The sequence below is a fragment of the Perognathus longimembris genome, chromosome 27, assembly GCF_023159225.1.
Source record: "Perognathus longimembris pacificus isolate PPM17 chromosome 27, ASM2315922v1, whole genome shotgun sequence".
Lineage (NCBI taxonomy): Eukaryota > Metazoa > Chordata > Mammalia > Rodentia > Heteromyidae > Perognathus > Perognathus longimembris.
In genome coordinates this window covers 3,552,951-3,575,509 of record NC_063187.1, presented here as the reverse complement: position 1 = coordinate 3,575,509, position 22,559 = coordinate 3,552,951, and the positions used below count along the sequence as shown (strand labels likewise).

Sequence of the window (22,559 nt, the reverse complement as noted above, 5' to 3'; positions counted from 1 at the left end):
ACTCAGAGACAGCAAGCCCCCAGGGCCCTGAGATCAAGTCTCATGACCGACAAAATAAAAAACAATGCAAGAGTATTGATCGCGGGCTTCCACGCAGTTGCCTGTTATTGCTGATTTTTTAAGAAACTGCCAAGATTCTCCAGAATGAAAAAGTACATGTCAGAAACGGGCCAGCGGGTCGCTGGCTCCATTTCCACGTTTTCACCGGCACAGCCTAAGAGATTAAGTTTCTTCATGGCTTTGCCAGCATCTGCCAGCATTTGCTATTGTCATTTTTTTTTTTTTAAGAACTGGGACTCCTTCATTCACCCATGGGGAATGTCCACCCCTTTCTAGTTTCTGTCCCTCAACAGAGCCTTAGCGTTCATTTTATGCTTGTGCTGGGACTTGAACTCGGGTCCTTTTGCTTTTGTAAAATTTGCTCAAGGCTAGCACTCTACCACTTGAGCCACAGCCCCCCAGTTCTGGCTTTATGTTGTAGTAGCTTATTGGAGATAAGAGTCTCATGGACTTTCCTGCCCTCCTTGACTGCGAACCCCAATCCTCAGAGCTCAGCCTCCTCCTGAATAGCTGGAATGACAGGTGTATGTCACTGGTACCTGGAGATCTATTTTATCACCTGAAAATGTATTCATAATTGTATCACCTCTGAAGACTCGATAGACATCGGGCTGTCCCTATTCACTGCCCCTTGTGTGTTCTCCAAAGGTGATTTAGAAATTCAATAAGTTGATGCACTCTTGATGGACACAGTAGCACCTCACTTAACCTTCACTGTGTCTCATAGCCAAGTTACTTTAGTGTCGCCCAATGCTGGAGACCCAGCCGTTAACATTTCAAGTTACCTGTTCTGCACCTTAGCACTGCTGGTATCATTATTGCATTTCTTTTTTGTTTATAGGGACCGGGCTCCTTTTATTTTTACTTCTGAGATGGAGTACTTCATCACAGAAGGTGGGAAAAATCCCCAGCAGTTCCAAGATTTTGTGGAGCTGTGTTGCAGGGCGTACAATATTGTCAGAAGGCATAGCCGGCTGCTCCTGAACTTGCTAGAAATGGTAAGACGGCATGGAAATCACACAAAAAGAATATGTTTCATGGATGTCTCTCTTCTATGTCCATTTCTGCTGAGGACTTAGAAAGAAATGAATGAACTCAGAATATTGTAGACTATAAACGCTTTCAGTGTGCGCATGCGTAATTGTCTCAGACATTGCTGTCCACAGCCATGTTAGTGAATTAGCATCATTGACTCAAGTTTGAGTGCAGTTACCTTTTTAAAAAAAATGAAGCCAAGAACTGGTGGCTCAGGCCTGTCGTCCCAGCTACTCAGGAGGCTGAGAGCTGAGGATCAAGGTTCAAAGGCAACCTGGGCAGGAAAGTCTGTAAGACTCTCATCTCCAATGAACCACCAGAAAATAAGAGGTAGAGCTGTGGCTCAAAGAAGTAGAGTATAGGTCTTGAGCAAAGGAACTCAGGAACAGTGCCCAGGCCGGAGTTCAAGCCCTAAGACCAGAAGAAAAAAAAATGAATGACTTCAGTTACATTATACAATAGTATTTTTTTAAAAAAATGCCTTTACATACTGTCTCGTTCATACATTGGATGCCAACTCTCAGTTCTGTGAGCTCATCATGCAAGTACGCCTCATGGTTTCTAACAGACTGGGTTCTTACCACAAAGAAAAGTCTACAAAAGGCCAAAGTCCACAAGTCTGACTCTCTTTAAATAATAACCCATGCCGTGTTGACTCTGATCTTTTAGAATTAAGCAAGTCTAGCGAGATTCTAGAAAGATCTATAAGCCCAGTGCTCATAAGATGCCAGAAACTCAAAATACACATCCACTTATAAGACATAGTTTTTTAAATTTTTTCCCATTTACTCAAGATGAAATCGGTGCATTCAAATAAGTAATATTTCTAAATGTCTACAATGCTAAAGAAAAAGAGAAAGCACATCAAAGGCGTAGTTCCCAATTTGAAGAACCGCCTTAACTTTCTACAGAAATTTTAAAAATAAAACCTAAGGCAGAAAAGTACAAATATTGTCTCTGGGATGACAATAAAATTGGGCTATGTAATCATCGAGCATGCTAAATTTGTTTTTAAAGGCAGCTTGTCAAAAAGCATTTGGAATATTATTTTTTCTGTTTAATAAATTTTCTACACTGCATTAAAAAAAAGATTGAACATAGGATGTATAGTATATTAAGCAGTCACTCTGGTAAAGAGGTTGGATGATGTTAGTTCATTCAAATGAAGTGGATCTTATGATATTTTGATCACCATGATGAAAATAATATCTCATAACTACTAAAAACCAGCTGTTTGGAGTTTCTGGCATATTCTATATCAAATATATCTGTATCTGCCTGTGTTCTAATCGAAACAAGTCTGACTTTTAAACTAAGGGGAAACAATAGGGAATAGAAGATCCATAATTCAGATTAGGCAGAGAAATCTTAGGTTTAGACTCTCACAGAAACTGAACTAGGACCATTGAAAGCCGTGAATAATGCAAAACAGCAACTCCTGATTCCGACTGTTTTCTCCATTATTTTCCTTTTATTTTCCCCCAGTGTATAGTTTACAGAACCCTAGAGACAAAGCAATTACATAGTTTTTTACGATTTCACAGACTCTTCAGCTGAACTCTTTATAAAAATAGAACCGCATGTGTATTTTGTGCAAGATTATTCACTACTTACACACCCAATTCCCTTTTCCTTCATTCTGTCTCAAACTGAGTCTCGTGTTAGTTACCGCAACTTCAATCTGCGATGTGACCAATCGACTTACAAGTTGTGATCTGTTACGTGTGAGTGGCCATTTCTGTCTTCTGTGAACAATCAGTATCAAGGATGATGAATTGTCATCATCCAGGAGATGATTATTATTACTATGGTTATTGTTATTATTATCTTTTAAGCAGTTGTACAAAGGAGTTGCCGTTGAACAAAGCGGATTGGGAACATATCTTGATCCATGTCCCCTTTTGTTCATCATTCATCCCCATCCCTTCCCTCACTCCTTTCTCTCTTCTACATTTTTGTGGGACCCACCCCTTCCCTCCTTCTTCCTCATTTTGCAGGATCTACATTGGATTATTGTCTGAGAGAATGGCTCTTCATCTGTAGAACGCATCAGATATAGGCCATGATGTTTTGTTCTTGTGGTGTGTTTGTTTGTTTTTGCCAGTCCTGGGGGCTTGGACTCAGGGCCTGAGCACTGTCCCCTGGCTTCTTTTTGCTCAAGGCTAGCACTCTGCCACTTGAGTCACAGCGCCACTTCTGGCTGTTTTCTGTATATGTGGTGCTGGGGAATCGAACCCAGGGCTTCAAGTATACGAGGCAAGCGCTCTTGCCACTAGGCCATATCCCCAGCCCTGTGGTGTGTTTTTTTTAAATACAATTTCCTACTGGGAAAAATAACAGGGGGGGAATAATAGCTGATAGAATTCCCTTCTTGCTAAAAAGCAACTTACAGGAGACCCAAGAGTGAGGCTAGCTGAGGTTGCTTGCTCTCATAAAAGGCTGCATTTTCTCAGGCTTTCTTTCATCAAGGAAAAAAAAAATCAATCTCCACTCTTATGAAAGACTCACAGAGAACACAGGGGCCACTTGCTCCATTGGAAATGTTCATCGCATGCATTATTACATTGCATGCTCCCCTCCAGACATCTTTCTAATCTCTCTACATGCTGAAAAAATATTCCTTCCTCCTTCATCACCGTAGCAAAATGGCTTACATGTCATCCTAGCTACTCAGGAGGCTGAGATCTGAGGATCACAGTTCAAAACCAGCCTGGGCAGGAAAAGTCTATGAGACTCTCATCTCCAGTGAACCACCAGAAAACCAGAAGTGGAGCTATGGCTCAAGTGGTAGAGCGCCAGCCTTGAGTGAAAGAGCTCAGGGACAGCGCCCAGGCCCAGAGTTTAAACCCTACAAACACACAAAAAAATGGAGCATTATTTTGCATTTAGAATATAATATTTCATTATATATACACACATGCATATTCTTATTTATTTATTGTACCAGTCCTGGGACTTGAACACAAAGCCCAGGTACTGTCGCTCAAACCTAGCACTCTACCACTTGAACCACAGCTCCATATCTGGCTTTTTTTTTTGCCAGTCCTGGGGCTTGAACTCAGGGCTTGGGCACTGTCTCTGAGGTTTGCTTTGCTCAAGGGTGGTGCTCACGGTGTCGCTTCTGGCTTTTTGCTTGGTCTGTTGGAAAATAAACAATCTCATAGGACTTTTTCTTGCTTTGGCTGGCTTTGAACTGTGAGCCTCAGATCTCAGCTTCTTATGAATAGCTGGGGTTCCAGGCGTGAGCTACCAATCTCAAGAAGAAATCTGTTATTTTATTTCTTTTTTTTCTCTCTCTCTGAAAGAATTCTGTCCACAACAGAAGGGAATATTATCCCTTCCCTTCAGAGTATAAATAAGATATCTCCCTGCAGATGGGCAGAGAATTAACTGTACAATGACAGCCTTGATTGTTTTTGTGGCTTTAATAATCCCTGCTCCACAGGGGAGAAATTGTATTCTTATTCTGTGAGCCCTGGCAACTTGAAAGGACACAGGAAAAAGAACCAGAGGGGTGAGTTTTCCCTTCTCTTCCTGCACCCCATTTGATGCCGGCATCTTACAAAGGGTTTTATGGAGATTTAGCTTGTATTCTTCAAGATGAATAAGATGTATATTTTCCTATAACACCTCATGGCACATAAAACCATCTGATTTTTCCCAGAATGCACAGTGTAATCCTGTGCTACTTTAAGATGCGCAGAGATGAAAGATTTCCATGAAATCCCTCTGATTTTTCAATGGCAGAGCCGGGAACACCAGCTTGGGGGTGGGATTCGGATCCTGCCTAGTCCACAGACTGCTGAGAATAAAATTGAATTCTTTGATGTACAAACGATCTGCCAGTTACGGTGTGTGTCAGTTTTTATTTTGTTGGTGTTTGTTTTTGAACCAGTTCTAGGGCTTGAACTCAGGGCCTGGGCCCTGTTTCTGAGCTTCTTTCACTCAAGGCTGGTGCTCTACCACTTGAGCCACAGCTCCACTTCCGGTTTTTCTGGTGGTTCAATGGAGAGAAGAGTCTCACGGTCTTTCCTGCCTGGGCTGCCTTTGAACTGTGATCCTCAGATCTCAGCCTCCTGAGTAGCTGGGATGACAGGCGGGAGTCACCAGCGCCGGGCCAAGAGTGGTTCTTTTGGGTAGCAATTGTTTGCTGCCACCTACCTCTGAAATTGGGGCAGTTTAAAGGCACGAGCTGCCTCTTCTGCCCACAAACGCTGCCACTTAGGGTTTATACGTCTCTCCGCCGAGTGCACCGGGAAAATCCGATGTGGCTGGTGTTTATTGTTTCCTTCTTGTTTGTTTGAGATCAGATGTTACATGCAGGATTACCTGAGCTTAGAGGAATTCAAGACCTGAAATACGTCTATAAGAATCTCCGGCCTCAAGACACCGATCTGGAAGCCACAAGTCACTTTACCAGGTAAGGACCATGAGCCAGGACTACATGCGTGCGCCCGTGAGCTAGTACCCAGTCTTCCTATGAGGTAGTCTCAGGCTGACCGGTTCCCTGGGAGGAAGCTGCCCTCCCTAGGGCTCATTCGTGTCTTCATTTCCAGAGGTCAGAGACGGAGTGACGCCCTCGTGTCGCAGACCAATTCTGTGCTTGTTTTCCTGTAGCGGGGCTCATCACCATGTTTATGTAGCAGATTGCTCCGTGGAAGGCCATCAGAATGAGCAAAGAGCCGGCCACAATAAATGGGGTGTTCAACTTGAACTCCGTCCAGAAAAACAATTTGGAAGAGGGAGATTTATGATGAGAAAATGAGACACCCGCGACGTGGATCTGAAAGACGATACAAAGAGTGGACCATTCGGTCAGAGACCTGTGGCTATCTTTTTCTTCTTTTCACCTCTTTATTATTATTTTTTTCTTTTTTTTAAATTAAGTCTGGGAACATCATACCCACACATCCCAGGAACTAGCCCGGGTGAATACCAATGAGACAACAAGGCATTGTCACCTACCTGTGACAATAGCAGATTCTTTCCACCTTTATTTGAACAGATAGAGCATAATGTCCTATTTTAGGTGTCAAACAAATGTTTTGGTAATCATTCCCATAACCAGTTTGTGTAGAAGAAAACACAATTCTTTTTGTCCCTTAGAGGGGATTTTTTTTTTTTTTGCTGGTTCCTGGGGTTTGAACTTGAAGCTTTGAGCCAGCTCAGGCTTGCATTAGCAGGTGCTTTGCCTCTTAAATCATGGCACCAGCCCTGCTTTTTTGCTAATCACTTGCAGATGGAATCTCATGGACTTTTCCACCTGAACTACGGCCTTCTGGATCTCAGCCTCTTGAGGGGCTGGGATTACAGGTGTGAGCCACTGGTGTCTATCTGTCATCCTATACATGGTGGTGGGGACGGGCTTGAACCCAGGGTCTGGGCACTGTCCCTGAGCTGCTTTTGTTCAAGGCTAGCACTCTAACACTTGAGCCACAGCGCCACTTCTGGCTTTTTCTGTGCCTGTGGTACCGAGGAATCGAACCCAGGGCTTCATGCATGCTAGGCAAGCACTCTACCACTAAGCCAACCTTCCCAGCCCTCTTTGTACTCATACCATAGAAGAATCTGGTTTTGACTTAACAAAAGTGAGACTAATAAGCTTCCTCATTTGCCTAAAGCTCAAAGCAGATGATGCCTTGTCAATGAAGCAGGACAGGAAGCTATCTCAAACACGTTGGGACACCATCAGTCTAAAGGTTAAAAGCATTTGCCAAGTTTAATGGACCTATCAAGAATTCCAAAAACCAGTGGCTACAAGATAAATCGCCTATGCGTCTCTATCTCGCCTGCTTTTATGGAAGCAATAAATCTGGGCATCTGCTTGGCCCCTCCTCTTTCTGCATCTATGACTTCCCTATCACTCCCATGGCACAGGGACTAAAGTACCTTACAATTTTGCAATATATTTTCATGTCTCCATAGCCTTAATTATTCATGGTTCGGGTCAGCCCTGAGGCTTGAAATCGAGGCCTTGGGCGCTGTCCCTAAGACACTTTTGCTCAAGGCTAGTGCTCTACCACTTGAGCCACAGTGCCACTTCCTCCCTAGCTTTAATTATAACATCGTTGCTTTTTCTGTTGTTGCACATTAAGGTGTGTGTGTGTGTGTGTGTGTGTGTGTGTGTGTGTGTGTGTGTGTGTGCCAATACCAGGGCCTAAACCCAAGGCTTCATGCTCCTGCCTAGCTTTTTCACTCAAGCCTGGTGCTCTACCACTTGAATCATGTCTCCAGGCTGGAAATAGGTGTCTCTCAAGACTCCATCTTGCTTAGGCTGGCTTTGAACCACGATCCTCAGACTTTAGCCTCCTGAGTAGCTAGGATGACAGGCGTGAGCCACTGGCACCCAGCTACGAATTATTGTTTGTTTTGCATAGGATTTAACATAAATAGCATCAGTGGGAAAGAAAACCTGGCTTTGACCATAAATATAGAAACTCAAGCTCTCATTTCACTAACATATGACTTTATAGGTAATGAGACAAGTTTGTTCATCATTCTTTGGTTCATCACCTCCTTTTGATTTATTTTTTTATTTTGACTGGGCTTTGGGCTTGAACTCAGGGCCTAGGAGCTTTCTCTGAGCTCTTTGGCTCAAGGCTAGAGCTCTACAACTTTGAGCCACAGCTCCACTTCTGGTTTTCTGGTGGTTCATTGGAGATAAGAGTCTCATGGACTTTCCTGTCCGGGCTGGCTTTGAACTGCAATCCTCAGATCTTGGCCTCCTAAGCAGCTGGGATGACAGGCGTGAGCCACCAGCACCCCGCTAGGATCAGTTTTTTCAAGGTATTCCACAAGAAAATGGTAATTGGACACAGAGTGGGGAATTTTGGTCCCTAAGCAGTTAAAGGAGTAAAGGGAGGGGAGGAGCCAGGTGCGCATGCTCAAGCCTGTAATCCCAGCTGCTTAGGGAGGCTGAGATCTGAGGATCACAGTTCAAAGACAGCACAGGCGGAAAAAGTCTGTGAGACTCTCATCTCTCGCTAGTCACAGAAAAAGCTGGGAGTGGCGCTGTGGTTCAAAATGATAGAGTGCTAGCCTCAAGCAAAAAGTAGCTCAGGAACAGAGCCCAGTCCCTGACTTCAAACCCCGAGAATGGCACAAAAAAGAAATTAAAAAAAAGGAAAAACAGGGGCTGGGAATATGGCCTAGTGGCAAGAGTGCTTGCCTCGTATACATGAAGCCCTGGGTTCGATTCCTCAGCACCACATATACAGAAAACGGCCAGAAGGGGCGCTGTGGCTCAAGTGGCAGAGTGCTAGCCTTGAGCGGGAAGAAGCCAGGGACAGTGCTCAGGCCCTGAGTCCAAGGCCCAGGACTGACAAAACAAAAACAAAAACAAAAAAGGAAAAACGAAGTCCAGAAAAATCAGAAGGAAACAGAACAGAGTATAATATGTCCCGCCTGCTAATCCTCTTCAAACATACATTATCGTGTGACTTTAACTTCTGAGTTTATGTAAAGTATTTTCAACGATCATCAACTAGAAGGGGCTTTTATTTAAAAGAAGAAAAGAAAAGAAACTTCACTTCTAAGCATATAGTATCCGTGTTGTACAAAATGTCAAAATATGAAAGAGAAAAGTCAACATACAGTAGGGCAATTCGAGTTTTGTTATCTTGACTGGACAGTTTGTCTTCCAAATGAGAAATTGAAGTTCACAGAAAAAATATATATATAGTTGAAAATTGGTTCCAAATAAACACAGATGGCTCGTGTTGCCTTCTACCACACGTACACACACACATACACACACACACACACACATCTAGCAAGCCCAAGTGCACAAATTACACCCAAGACGCCTTGTTGCCAGGGAATCTGATGGCTGTTGTTTTATTTCTTTTTCTTCTCTTTTTGCGTCTCGTTTTCCCCAGGAAAATAAAGGAAAGTGTGGAATGCTTCCCTGTGAAACTGAATAACTTCATCCACATTCTTGCACAAATGGCAGCCATCAGCCCCACCAAATCAGCTTCGCACAGGACGCCCCAGGAATCCTGCGTGTCGAGGACCACCCGGATAATTCAGCGAGCAACAATTTTAGGGTTCAGCAAAACTCACCCCCACCACGTAGGCCACAAGCCCATCCTTGTTTTATCTCATGCCACCTTACCCGTCTTTTCCCTTCCCCAATTTTTCACTGTGTAAATGAAAACGGAGTTACAACTTGATGGTTTAATTGGGCATCGCCTGCGGCTCACGCCTGTAATCCAAGCTTCTCAAGAGGCTGAGATCTGAGGATTGTGGTTCAAAGCCAGCCCGGGCAGGAAAATCTGGGTAACTCTGATCTCCAGTGAACCACCAGAAAACCAGGAGTGGCGCTGTGGCTCAAGTGGTAGAGCGCCAGCCTTTGAGCGAAAGAGCTCAGGGACAGCGCCCAGGCCCTGAGTTCAAGTCCCACCACTTACAAAAATAAAATGTTTTAAGAGAGAATAAAAAATATTCATAACAACCAGACCTAATAGTGGAGAGCCAGCAAAGCCAATGATTCCTTCACTGTATAGAATAGAAATCAAGAGCAAATTGAAATGCCCACCAAAAAAAGACTTAAGAAATTAGTGAATTTCTGGTGCATACAATGATTATATCTTTGTCTACTGTTTTAAAGTAATAATCACTTTTACAAATTGCATCAGGTCGCATTTTGATAAATTTTTCTTTGTTTTGGTTTTCTTTTGCAGAAAAGTTTGTTGTTGTTGTTTGGATAGGTAAGAATGGATTGCAGAACCAAGTAGAGCAATTCATACCTATAATCCCAGCTACTCAAGAGGCTGAGATTTCAACTCAGGGCCTCATAGTCTTACTTAGCTTTATTTTTTATTTTTTGCTCAAGGCTCTTCCACTTGAGCCATATCGCCACTCCCAGCTTTTTGTTAGTTCACTGGAGATAAGAATATCTCAGATTTATCCGCTCTCACTGAGAACTAGGGGGGGGGGGGAAAAAATCACAGTTCAAAACTAGCCTGGGCAAAAAGTTCTATGAGACTCATCTCCAGTGAACCAACAGGAAAAATAAAATCCTAGAAGGGTTGTGGCCCACGGAATAAGAGTTTCTACCTTTTGTGAACAATCCAAATGAGAATGCAAAGCCCTGAGTTCAAGACTCAGCACTGACACACACACACACACACACACACACACACACACACAATGGAATACAGCTTCCAATGCCATCTTTTGATTTGGATTTTTTTTTTCCTGCCTCTTTTGCTACAGCTTTATCTGATCCAAGTGGTACGTGCCGACCAGGAAATAAGCCTGACAGAAAAATCATTTGATCAGCTCTCCATTCTCCATGGCCAACTTCAAAAGCAGTTTCCATCCCTCACTCTCCCTGAGTAAGATAGTGTACATTTTTTTCGATTCTTAAAGACACTGTCCATTGAGGATGTGTCCTTTCTCATGCTCATTCTTGAACAAAAAGGAAAGTTATGGGTATGGGTTTGGGGGGATTTTATTTCTAAGTGGGAGCAACGCCATGTCCTTCAATGTGAAAAAAAGCTTTAGCTCTTAAAGCAAGACAAGTAGAAAAGAAAAAAAAAACAAGGCCCATTTTATTGTTCACCAATTATTGGAAATTTAAAAACTGGATCTCCTGGAATTGTTTTCCATTAAGAGAAAGATTGCAATTGAATGGAATGCAGGATTAAACTAGATTTGCGTTCCCCCTTTGAACAAAAGCAGATTTTTGTTTCAGTCCCAGAATTAAAAACAAATACATGAACAGCAGTTGCTGTATTTACCATTCACATTGCTTGCCACCAATCATTAGCTTTCTAATTGTTCATTATAAAACGGGGCTAGCTACATTTCATTTGTTACTATAGTCATTCGAGAGCAATCAGTAAAAAGAAATCATTGCAACCATTCATGTAATAATGGGGAAAAAAATCTATGATAAGAAATAAGCTACCATGCAATGAAAATAAACAGTTCATCTAATCTCCTGAAATTTTTCACTTTTAATGAGCTACTTTTAGGTAACGGATTTTGACATATAACAAAAATGTGTCTTATCTTAAAAAGCTCAGCTTCTCTCCAAGCTTCTGGTATTGCACTTAGGTAGGCTGAATAGTTATTTATTTGCTTGTTTTTCTATTTATTTATTTTTTGTGCCGTCCTGGGACTTGAACTCAGGGCCTGGGCGCTGTCCCTGAGCTTCTTTCACTCAAGGCTGGTGCTCTACCACTTGAGCCACAGCTCCACTTCCGGTTTTCTGGTGGTTCACTGGAGATGAGAGTCTCACAGACTTTTCTGCCTGAGCTGGCTTCTTAAAAGTCCCATGGTTAAGCCAGAATTTCAGTGGCAATAAAAATAAATACTTGGGGCTAGTGCTGTTGGCTCATGCCCATAATCCAGCTATTCGGGAGGCTGAGATCTGAAGATTATGGTTCAAAGCCAGCCTGAGCAGGAAAGTCCATGAGACTCTTATCTCCCATGAACCACCAGAAAACCAGAAGTGGTGCTGTAGCTCAATTGGAAGAGTGTGAGCCTTGAGTGGAAAGAGCTCAGGGACAGCGCCCAGGCCCTGAGTTCAAGCCTCACAACTGTGACTTTCATCCTAGCTATACAGGAGACTAGAATCTGAGGCTCGAGGTTTGATGCCAACCCAGGCAGAAGAGTTCACCAGACTCGATCTCCAATTAGCCAGCAAAATACTGGACTGGAGGCATGGCTCAAGGAGTAGAGTGCCATCCTTCATGAAAAATACCAGAAATAAGCCACAAAAAGCCAAACAAGAGCCCAAGGCCTTGAATTCAAACTCAGAAGCAGCTCACACAGGCATGCGTGCGCAAATACACACACACACACACACACACACACACACACACATCCTTGGTAAATAGCCATTCCTTTCTGGCTTCCAAAGTTTGCTTATCAATGTAAAATGAAGAATTATATAATTGCCAGCCACTCTCTTTCCCCAGCCCTCTTCTCAGTGTTCAGATGCATTAGGGTTCTATCCCTAATATTTAAATGGATATTTAAATGCTGTTGAAACAAATCAAGGGAAGATCCTAAGCCTCTTGCCCCCGGAAGCAGTGTTTGTGGACTGACCCTTCCCAGAGTTCAAAGCTCACAACTCGGCCTAGAAACGAACCACACCGGCCAATTTTCTCTGACTCCTGCATTCGCTGACTGCAGCCCTGAGACCATTTCATAAATCTCATCTGGTGACAAAAAAAAAAAATGATCAGAAAGCCAAAGTCATGAAGAATCACAGCCCAATTAGTCATAAAGCAGAGCTATGGCCTTCCAATTCTCCTCCTTGTCTTTCTGGATATGTTCCAAGCGTGCACAGGGCAGGAAGCTCTTTCAGGCATGGAATGGGCTTTTAAAAATTAATCTGCTCAAAAAAGTACAACTTCCTTTCTCTCCTAGACTTTCAGCTTTGTTCTTCTAACCCTTAGCCAGAATCTTCGCATTGTCCAAGGAACAGACAAAAGCAAACCAAAATACTAGTATTGGAGCCAGGCATAGTGTTGTTCTGTTTCTTTGTCAGTCATGGGACTTGAACTCAGGGCTTGGGTGCTGTCCCACTCTACTTGGTGCTCTACCACATTAAGTCATGGCTCCATTTCCTGTTTTCTGGTGGGTCATTGGAGATAAGAGTCTCATGGACTTTACTTCCCGGACTACCTTTGAACCACCATCCTTAGATCTCAGCCTCCCGTGTAGCTGGGATTACAGGCATGAGCCACTGGTGTCTGACTGTATATTTTTGGCTTGTGGTGTATTGGTACTCATTTTATTGTAACTAAATCCAGATGAAAATGTTTAGTACTTTAGAATGTCACATTTCCATCTGAAATAGGCTCTTTTTAAATTAAGAGACAATTATTTAGCTATATTAACATACCCATTTTGTACTTAATTGATATTTCCAACAAGAATCAATAAATAAGATGATAGATTCCCCCTTAGTTATTAGTCTCACAGGAAAGAGGATATACTCAGGGCTCAGGCACTGATGCTTGTGCATGTCATCCCCAGCAACTCAGAAGGCTAAGATCTGAGGATCATAGTTCAAAGCCAACCCAGGCAAGAAAGTCCCTGAGATTCTTATCTCCAATGAATCACCAGAAAACCAGAAGTGGGGCTGTGGTTCAAAGTGGTAGAGCACCAACCTTGAGCAAAAAGAGCTCAAGGACAGTGCCCAGGCCCTGAGTTCAAGCCCAATGACCAGCACAAAGAGAGAGAAGAGAGAGTGACAGAGATATCTAGATAGGGCAACAATCAGAGAAAACTGTGGGGTAATTCCGCATTCCATCTATTGTGCACCAAAAATGCATCACAGACATCACTGTTCAGAGATGGCCCCTTCCAGGAACCAGCCCTGACAGAGGCAGCTCCACGAGGAAAGTCTACAAGGCAGGCTGTCTAGAAAAACCACTAAGGACTTTGTTTTCCAAAAGCCAGCTGGGAACATCTGTCACTTCCAGAATCGGTTTCATTGATTCAATTAAATAGTTCATTTATTGTCTGTAGCAAGTCCGGAAGAAATAATATCCACTGAACTCTTTGGAGGGAGGGGGGAAATCCAAAAACAATAAAGTTCAGAAAATATTTGTTCAGTCTCCTCACATGGATGGAAAGAACCAAGTGCAGGCTCTCGTCTATAGAGCAGGAAGGTATCAATGAAGCTTCCTGCTCAATGAAGGGCAGTTCACATAGCAGACACGACCTCGGTCTGGCCAGGAAAACTCCATCATGGCCACTGGATGAACAACTCCTGAGGTGCCAAGATGGCTCCCTCTTTCCTTCTCCACCAGGTTTCCACACTGGTGGCATTTACCCTTCACCAGCTCAGATCACAAGAGGCTCAGAGACCTGAACCGGTACCTAGAGGGGGTCACAGGTGGACCAGGAGAAGTGGCCAATGTAAGTACCTGAGGGGGTTGACCAGGGGTGTTTGAAGGGTACTGGGGGAAATGTAGAGTTGTTCTAGGCCCCTGGTTCTGCTCCCATTGTGGTTTTACACACACACACACACACACACACACACACACACACACACACACTCAGTGTTCCATTTACCATTAGAATGTGCCCTCCCTGAAGTTCAAGGCCAGATCCTCGAGGGCTGTCCTACTGGCACGGACATCTCCAACAGTTCCCTTAGGACCTCATATCTAAAGGAAAGGGGAGCACAGCTTCCTGACACAAGTGTACCCTCAGAACACTACTAGAATATTCTAGAATGTTTCAGCTAGAAGACTGGAGATCTTGAATGATTTCCACATCACCACCAGTCTGTGTGTAATACTATTTATTCTTCCCAGTCAAAAGGGGAGGAAGAGGGGAAGGGAGGGAAAGAGAAGAAAGGAAGGGAGGAAGAGGAGGGAGGAAGAGAGGGAAGAGAGAGGGAAGGAGGGAGGAAGAGAGGGACAGGGAGAGGGAGGGAGGGAGGGAGGGAGGGAGGGAGAGAGAGAGGGAGGGAGGGAAGGAGGGAGGGAGGGAGAGAGGGAGGGAGGGAGGAGGAAGGAAAGACCCTATAACCTATAATGTCTTAATAAACCCTATAATGTCTTAATACTAAAATTTAAACTCAAGTTTCCAATAAATATGGTAAATTTATGTACTATAACTATTTTTAAAATATTCCATTTTACCATATATAACTAAAGTTTTTTTAAATGAATATTTGTCATATTTGTTTCAGAGAAGCAATTAGACTGATGAAGACAATGCAGGATATACATAAGTTTATAATGTCGTGACAGTACAGACAAGACTATAAATAAAAGAGGACCATAAATTGGAAAAAGGAAATAGAAAATGTACCTCAAATGGAAAATTGGACAGCTTTAATTTGATAATGGTGGGCTCCACCAAGAGCTCCTTTTCCTTCCGTCTTTCTTTATTTTTTGCTTAGTCCTGGGGCTTGAACTCAGGTCCTGGGCACTGTCCCTGAGCTTTTTTACTCAAGGCTGGTGCTCTACCACTTGAATCACAACACCACTTCTGGTTTCCTGGTGGTTCACTGGAGATAAGAGTCTCACGGACTTTCCTGCCCTGGGCTGGCTTTGAACCTTGATCCTCAGATCTCAGCCTCCTGGGTAGCTGGGATGACAGGTCTGAGCCACCAGCCGCGGGCTTGCTTCTTTAATTGCTGTCTCTCCTTGGTGGAACTCAATCAAATCTTTATCATGGATGTCACAGACTCATCATAAAAGTTAGAGCAAATGATTGCAGGACCTGAACATACGTGTGCCCACATTTGAGTGGACTGACATGCGCAAATAGTTGAGGGTTGTTTTTTTTAATATCTTTTAAGCCATGTTCATTAGGATTATTTTAGCCTGCCTCAGTCCTGTTACACATTCCTGATCAATCTGGTTAAACAAGGAATACAGTCATCAGTGTTTGAAGCCCTGTTTTGGGTTTCTGGGGTTTTGTTTTGTGTTTGAAGCAGAAGTCAAGTGTCAAAATAAATCCAGATGGGTGCATCCTATCTTGGGTCTTGGGGGCAGAGGGGGCGCGGGGGGGTGGGGGAGACTGTGGCTCACGTCTGTCATCCCAGCTACTGAGGAGGCCGAGATCTGAGGATAGTGGTTCTAAGCCAGCCTGGGCAGGAAAGTCCATGAGACTCTTATCTCCAGTGAACCACCAAGAAACCAGAAGTGGCACTGTGGCTCACATGGTAAATAAAGCACCAGCCTTGTGTGAAAAAAAAGCTCAGGGACAGTGCCCACGCCTATTTCTCACACTCTGGTCAAATCCTGGTGAGGGTGGAGAGACAGAATCACACAGGATTCTTTAGAAGTTGGCTGTTCTCTTCCATCCCTGTGTGGAACTCGAACACGAATACAGTACACCGAGCTGCCCCGCGGGCCAGACATCTTGATAAGTTGCCTTATGAAGAAGTTAATAAAAGGGAATTACTGCTCCACTGTGATTTAGAAAGTCTCACGGGAGTTCATTTCTTAAATTCCCATGTTCACAGCCTTTCATGTCATTTGAGAGAGAGAGAGAGAGAGAGAGAGAGAGAGAGAGAGATTTCCCTATTTTAACTCACTAAAACGAAATCGCTCAACCCATTCTGAATGCTGGCTGGGCCAGTTAATAAATGGGAGCATTTAAGATGCGGTTTGAAGGCAAAGAAAAATGAATCTCCGTGTTCTATACCATTCATTCCAGCCTGGGCAAGTGTTTTAAATTATATATATATATATATATATATATTTTTTTTTTTTTTGAAACCAGAATGCATTCAGATGATTTGGGGCAAACCACTTAGGTTTTGGAATCGATCTACTCTCAAAAAAAGAAAAAAAAATCAATTGTTTTAAATTACAAGTGACTTAGTATAATTAGGAAACAAAATATGAATAAGAATGCTACGCGTCCCCAAACTTCCACTGGTGTGGATTAAAACTGTTCCATTCACCTTCATGTCAGTTCTTCCTTTTTGCGATTTTTTTTTCATATAATAGCAATTGAAATTTTAGAAGACTTTGAAATGTTTCTGACAGGGATGGCTGAGAAATATAATCCTCTGGGTTGATTATCTTATAATTAATTGATTATCTTTAGGCAACATTATTTTTTAGCCTCCTTTATCTCTCTCTGGCATGGAATAATTTTTTCTGTTCAAAAAAACCTGAGCTGGGAGTGTGGCTCAGTGGTAGGGTGCTTGCCTAGCATGCATGAAGCCCTGGGTTCGATTCCTCAGTACCACATAAACAGAAAAAACCAGAAGTGGTGCTGTGGCTCAAGTGGTAGAGTGCTAGCCTTGAGAAAGAAAGAAAAAAATCTGAGGGATAGGGCCCAGAACCTGAGATCAGACCCCAAGACTGGCACTATGAATGAAACACATATATACAGCAATGTTCTCAAGGAACAGCAAATAAAGAAATGAACAAATATGCATATTATCTTGTCTTTCAGAGTGATTGTGTACTTAGTTTTTTCCTCTCTGAGCCTGTGCAACAAAAAATTGAAGACTCTGCACTTGGAGACCTAAGTAAGTAAATTCATCATAATTCACAGATAGATGGATAGATAGATAGAAAGAGAGGATAGGAAGGCACATAGATACATAGAAAGACAGATAGATAGACAGACAGACAGGCAAGCAGGTAGGTAGAAACATACATACATACATACATACATACATACATACATACATGGACACATAGACAAACATGAGACAGACAGATAGATAATCTCTACTTAACCACAAAAAAAGCCACAAGTGGAACTGTGCAATTTTCACTGTTTCTTTCAGGTCAGAAGCCATTAGACAACAGCCCTAAGGTGCAGCTACTGATATCACACGAAGGCACCAAGCTGACCATCCTCGTGAAACACATGAAGAACATTGTAAGTGGGGTTGTGCGTCATCAGAGACATTTAAACCTGAGTTTGGGAGCTCACCGCCAGTCCATGCGAGCAAATGCGTGTCAATGCTAATAAGGAGGGTGGCTGGAACAATGAAATTCTAATGGCGTTCCAAGATTGTCATGGTCCTTCAAATTAAGACTATGCACTATATTTTTTTTGGCCAGTCCTGGGGCTTGAACTCAGAGCCCGGGCACCATCCCTGAGCTCTTTCACTCAAGGCTGACACCCTACCACTTGAGCCACAGCACCACTTCTGGTTTTCTGGTGGTTCATTGGACATAAGAATCTCATGGACTTTCTCACCCAGGCTGGCTTTAAACCTCGATCCTCAGATCTCAGCCTCCTGAGTAGCTGGGATGACAGGCATGAGCCACCAGTGCCCGGCTGACTATGTATTATTGCATAGGGGAAAATCCTAAAAGAAAAATCAGATTGGTTCATCATCAAAAGGAAGTATCACTGGTCAGCTGTAAGAGGGCAGAAATGGCTGAGCATTGAGGGCGTGGGTCTTGTAAGAGCAAATCTGGGTCCCCTAACGTTGGCCTGTGTTATCCTGATGGGCTTGTGAGAATTCTATCTTTCCTAGGAAGCCAACATCTCCTGGGGTTTCCCCAAATTCCCACAGTCGCTTCTCTCCATGTCAGTATTACGGTTACCGCAGGCTGATAACATGGTTGATTTAGCACACACATGGTTGATTAATACACACAACTTGGCTGGGCGCTAGTAGCTCACATCTGTCATCCCAGCTACTCTGGAGGCTGAGATCTGAGGATCGAGGTTCAAAGCCAGCCTGGGGCAGGAAAAGTCCCTGAGACTCTTATCTCCAATGAACCACCAGAAAGCCAGAAGTGGAGCTGTGGCTCAAGTGGTAGAGCACCAGCCTTGAGCAAAAGAGCACAGGAACAGTGCCCAGGACCTGAGTTCAAGACCCATGCCTGGAAGAAAAAAAAGTAGAGTTTGGCCACACATAGTATCAGATATCTATAATCCCAACCACTCAGGAGGCAAAGCTTGGTAGGATCATGGTTCAAGGCCAAGTCAGGCAAAGTTGGTGATATCCCCCTCTGTCTCAACCAACAAGCTACCCTTTCCTCTAGACAGGAGGCCTAAATAGGAGGTTGGTGGTCTGAGGTTAGCACTGGAGACCTTATCCTAAGACAGTCTAAAGCAAAATAAATGATTGGAAGCATAGAGCACCTGTTTTTCTGAAAGGCTGTGTGCTGTCAGAAAAGGCAAAGAAAGGGAATTATAAAAGAAGTCAAGCTTTCTGCGCTGATAGTTCTGTAAAGAACCATGAGTTCAGGTCCTGGAAAAATCCTTGAGAAGCAGAAAGACAGCTTCGTGGCTCTTCCGACACCCAGGATAAAAGCAAAAAGGCCTCTGGGACAAGAACATTTTGTAAATATTTGTTCAGTCAGTGAACAAATGATGAGCCTACTTTTCAGGGATAACATCCATTATAAATCTGGCATTTATCCACCCAGCCTGGGTGCTTATGGGTAAACCAGAAAACCATTTTGTCAGAAAATTTGTATTACCTAGAAAAAATATATATGATATGTATATATCATATATTATATATTTTTTAAGCTTTTGTAGATCTTCTGCTCATTAAAATAATTATCTGCCATTGTTTTGGTAAGGGAACTGGCTTATTAAATGGGTAAAACAGTGTATTGTGAAATGAATATTCTGTCACATATTACTTATAAGTACATATAGCATATATATACATACATATATATGTATAGAGAGATAAGTTCTTTTAACTTAATATTTCTCAGTATTCTACTGTTTTATCCCATACTTGAAATCATAGAGATGTATTTATGTAAGTATATATTATACTTGTTATCTATAAGTATACATATAGTATATAATAAATTATTTAAACTTAATATTTCTTAATATCCTATCATTTTATCTTATGCGTAAAATCATAGATATGTGTGTATTCAAATAAGAATATATATTATCTATATTTGGTTTATAAGCACCTACATAGCATATGTTATTTTAACTTAATATTTTTATATCCTATCATTTTATACCACACTTAAAGTCATAAGGATGTACAAATTTATATAAGTATATATAATATACATTATTTATACTTATATATACTGTATATAATAAGTTCTTTTAACTTAGTATTTTTTAATATTCTATCATTTTATCTCAGGCTTAAAATCATAGACATTTATGTACTTATAAATAATATCTGACTGAGTCTTCATTTCCCAGCATAAGTGTTTCTTCAACACCTGTTATTTTCATTTAAGAGGGCTTTCTATAGAGATAGATGTTATAGGATTTGTATGATTTTTTTTTAACCTTCAAAGCCATACTCTTAGAAAGTGGATATTCGCTTCAGGAAGATTGTCGCTACTTAGAACATTCTAGAAAATGCCTATTGAAGTTGTTTTCACTGGCTAATAAATCATCATAAACGTGGCGACATTATTCAATGGTCATGCCTGGTTTTTTGATCAAAGGCCATATCAACCCCCTTGGCAACCCATTTCCCAAATCTCGTTTGACAGTTTCCGGAATTGCATTTTATACTCAGATAGAATTGCACTACCAATGAGGGTGTGGAAAGGGAATCTGACTCCAGTTTTAGAGGGGGGTGGAGAGAGGGAGGGAAGAGGGAGAAGGAGAGGGAGGGAGGCAGAGAGACAGAGACAGACAGAAAAACAGATGGAAAGGCAGGGAATGTGGCTTAGTGGTAGAGTGCTTGCCTAACATACACAAAGCCCTGGGTTCGATTACTCAGCACCACATACACAGAAAAGGCCAGAAGTGGAGCTGTGGCTTAAGTGGTAGAGTAACAGCCTTGAGCAAACAAGCTCAGGGACAGCACCCAGGCCCTGAGTTCAAGCCTCAGGACTAGCTAAATAAATAAATAGGAATAAGAAATAAAGAAAGGAGCAACTCATTTTTAGATAAAGACTCAAGTGTTTGCCCAGAGACAATCTGTGATCCTCTTGTCTCTGCCCCCTGAGTAGCTTGGATTACAGGCATGAGCAGCCGCATATAGACTTGTTTTATTAATAATTTCTCACAATTTTAGTGTGGCCTTATGATTCTTATTATTTCACTTGGCTATAATAATTGTGCAAATGAATGGGTTTCATAATGACATTGTCACACAATGCAGCTTGATCATATTTACACATACCCCTTTTTTTTTTTTTTCTTGTCAGTCCTGGGGCTTGAACTCAGGGCCTGGGCGCTGTCCCTGAGCTCTTTCACTCAAAGCTGGTACTCTACCTCTTGAGCCACAGCTCCACTTCTGGTTTTCTGGTGGTTCATTGGAGATAATTGTCTCATGGACTTTCCTGCCCAGGCTGCCTTTGATCCGTGATCCTCAGATCTCAGCCTCCTGAGTAGCTAGGATGACAGGTGTGAGCCACCAGCACCCAGCAAAAGTTGCTCTTTTTTTGTTCCAGATTGCTTGGGTTCTTCCTGTGGATATTGAGTGTGTGTGCGTGTGTGTGCAAGCATGTGCCCCCACAGAAACTTCACGATTGCTTTTCCCAGTTCTGTCAGAATGCTGACAGAATCTGCGAGAGGATTACACCGACTTTGCAGCTCGCTCTTGGGGGTGCAGCTACTGTGACAATAAACACTCATTCTACCCATCCGTGAGCGAGGAGTGAAGGTGCACACTTCCACTGACTGTCTTTCTGTTGTGCTTTGCGACTTTCCTTGCAGAAGCCTTTAACAACTTGTACACACGTGTGTGTGTGTGATAGCAATGACCTTTCTACATCTTTGAAGGCAGAAACTATTCTGATCTCTCTCTGTCTCTCTGTCTGTCTGTCTCTCTGTGTCTCTCTCTGTGTCTCTCTCTGTTGCTCTCTCTCTCTCTCTCTCTGTCTGTCTCTCTCTCTCAGCTGATGAACAGTGCTAGGGGCCCACAGTTGGATTTTTCACTCTATGTTTAAGCATTGGAATTGGGCATGGCCTACGGGTTCTCTGTGCCTGAGAAGGCTAACACTGACATGTCGTGGCTCAGGGAATGGCTTCGCCTGTGTTCGAACCCCCGACAGCACACCAGGTGTGGGAGAGATCTTCTTCGTGCCCAAGTGTGGCGAAGCCAGCATCTCCAATGCATTCTCCTTTGTTCCACTTCTGTATTTTTATCATACCCTCTCCTTTTCTAAAAGGACTTTTTTTTTTACCCCAAATGACTGCCCTGAGCTCTCATATTGCTCTTTGACTCGCTCACAGATGAGAAGTGCTTTTGTCTTTTTGTTTTTTTAATTGTGATGTTGGTTTCTGGCATCAGCCTCCAGTTTTGATAGTTTTCTCATATTCTAATCATTGTCAAATGTTTCTTTTTTTCTCTAAAGCTCGCATTATCCCATGATTAGAAATGCTTAAACACACACACACACCAAAAAAAAAAAAAGTGGGGGGAACAAAAAAAAAGAGGAAAAAATTCTCATCAATTATTCATGGGAAGATAATGACCTATTAAATTCAATTAAGCCTTGGATTAACTTATAAGAGTCCTGGAAGTGTCTGAGATTTTTAATCACATTCATATTCCTTAGAAAACTGGATCTAGAGTTGCTCTGAATATATATATATACATGGTCATATTTCATAGCAGTTCTAAAATGCCTCCAATTCAGTGTTAGTACGAACAACGAAAATCAAATTTAGATGAACTTCACATTAGCATCTAAGTACAGCAAAGCTGTCAGAATTCTAGAAGAACGCGCTAGTCTATTTCACCTCCATCCACCAAGAATAAATAATTTTTTTTTAAAAAAGTCTCCAGGTGACATGAGAAAACTACTCATTGTTCAAACTGAGAATTTGCCAGATTGAGAATTCTCTATCCCTAGGCTTTCTGATTTCCTTTTCATGTTCAATGTCAAGGTTATCTTAAAGTCTTTGTGAAGGTCGTAAGACAGCTGGAGTGGTTACAAAAAAAAAAAAAAACTCAAGGTAAAAAGACAGCTAGACACGTAGAGGTTATTTAATCATTGTAAAGTAAAGTTTAATTAGCATAAACATAGGGGCAAAGGGGGGAAATGAGAAGAATTTGAGGAGGAGCTAGCAAGGGAGCAAGTGATTTCTTTTAAGAAATTGTGGGAGAT

The 22,559-nt window shown here is 42.4% G+C and overlaps 1 protein-coding gene across 1 annotated transcript in view; it reads left to right on the top strand.

The window, feature by feature from the left end:
- Positions 1-22,559, top strand: part of Pik3c2g (phosphatidylinositol-4-phosphate 3-kinase catalytic subunit type 2 gamma) — a 118,705-nt gene that overhangs the window by 89,075 nt on the left and 7,071 nt on the right. The window contains 7 exon segments of the mRNA XM_048335046.1: positions 902-1,058; positions 5,406-5,515; positions 8,973-9,165; positions 10,312-10,433; positions 13,869-13,977; positions 16,987-17,062; positions 17,327-17,421. Coding sequence (XP_048191003.1) covers positions 902-1,058; positions 5,406-5,515; positions 8,973-9,165; positions 10,312-10,433; positions 13,869-13,977; positions 16,987-17,062; positions 17,327-17,421 — 862 coding nt within the window.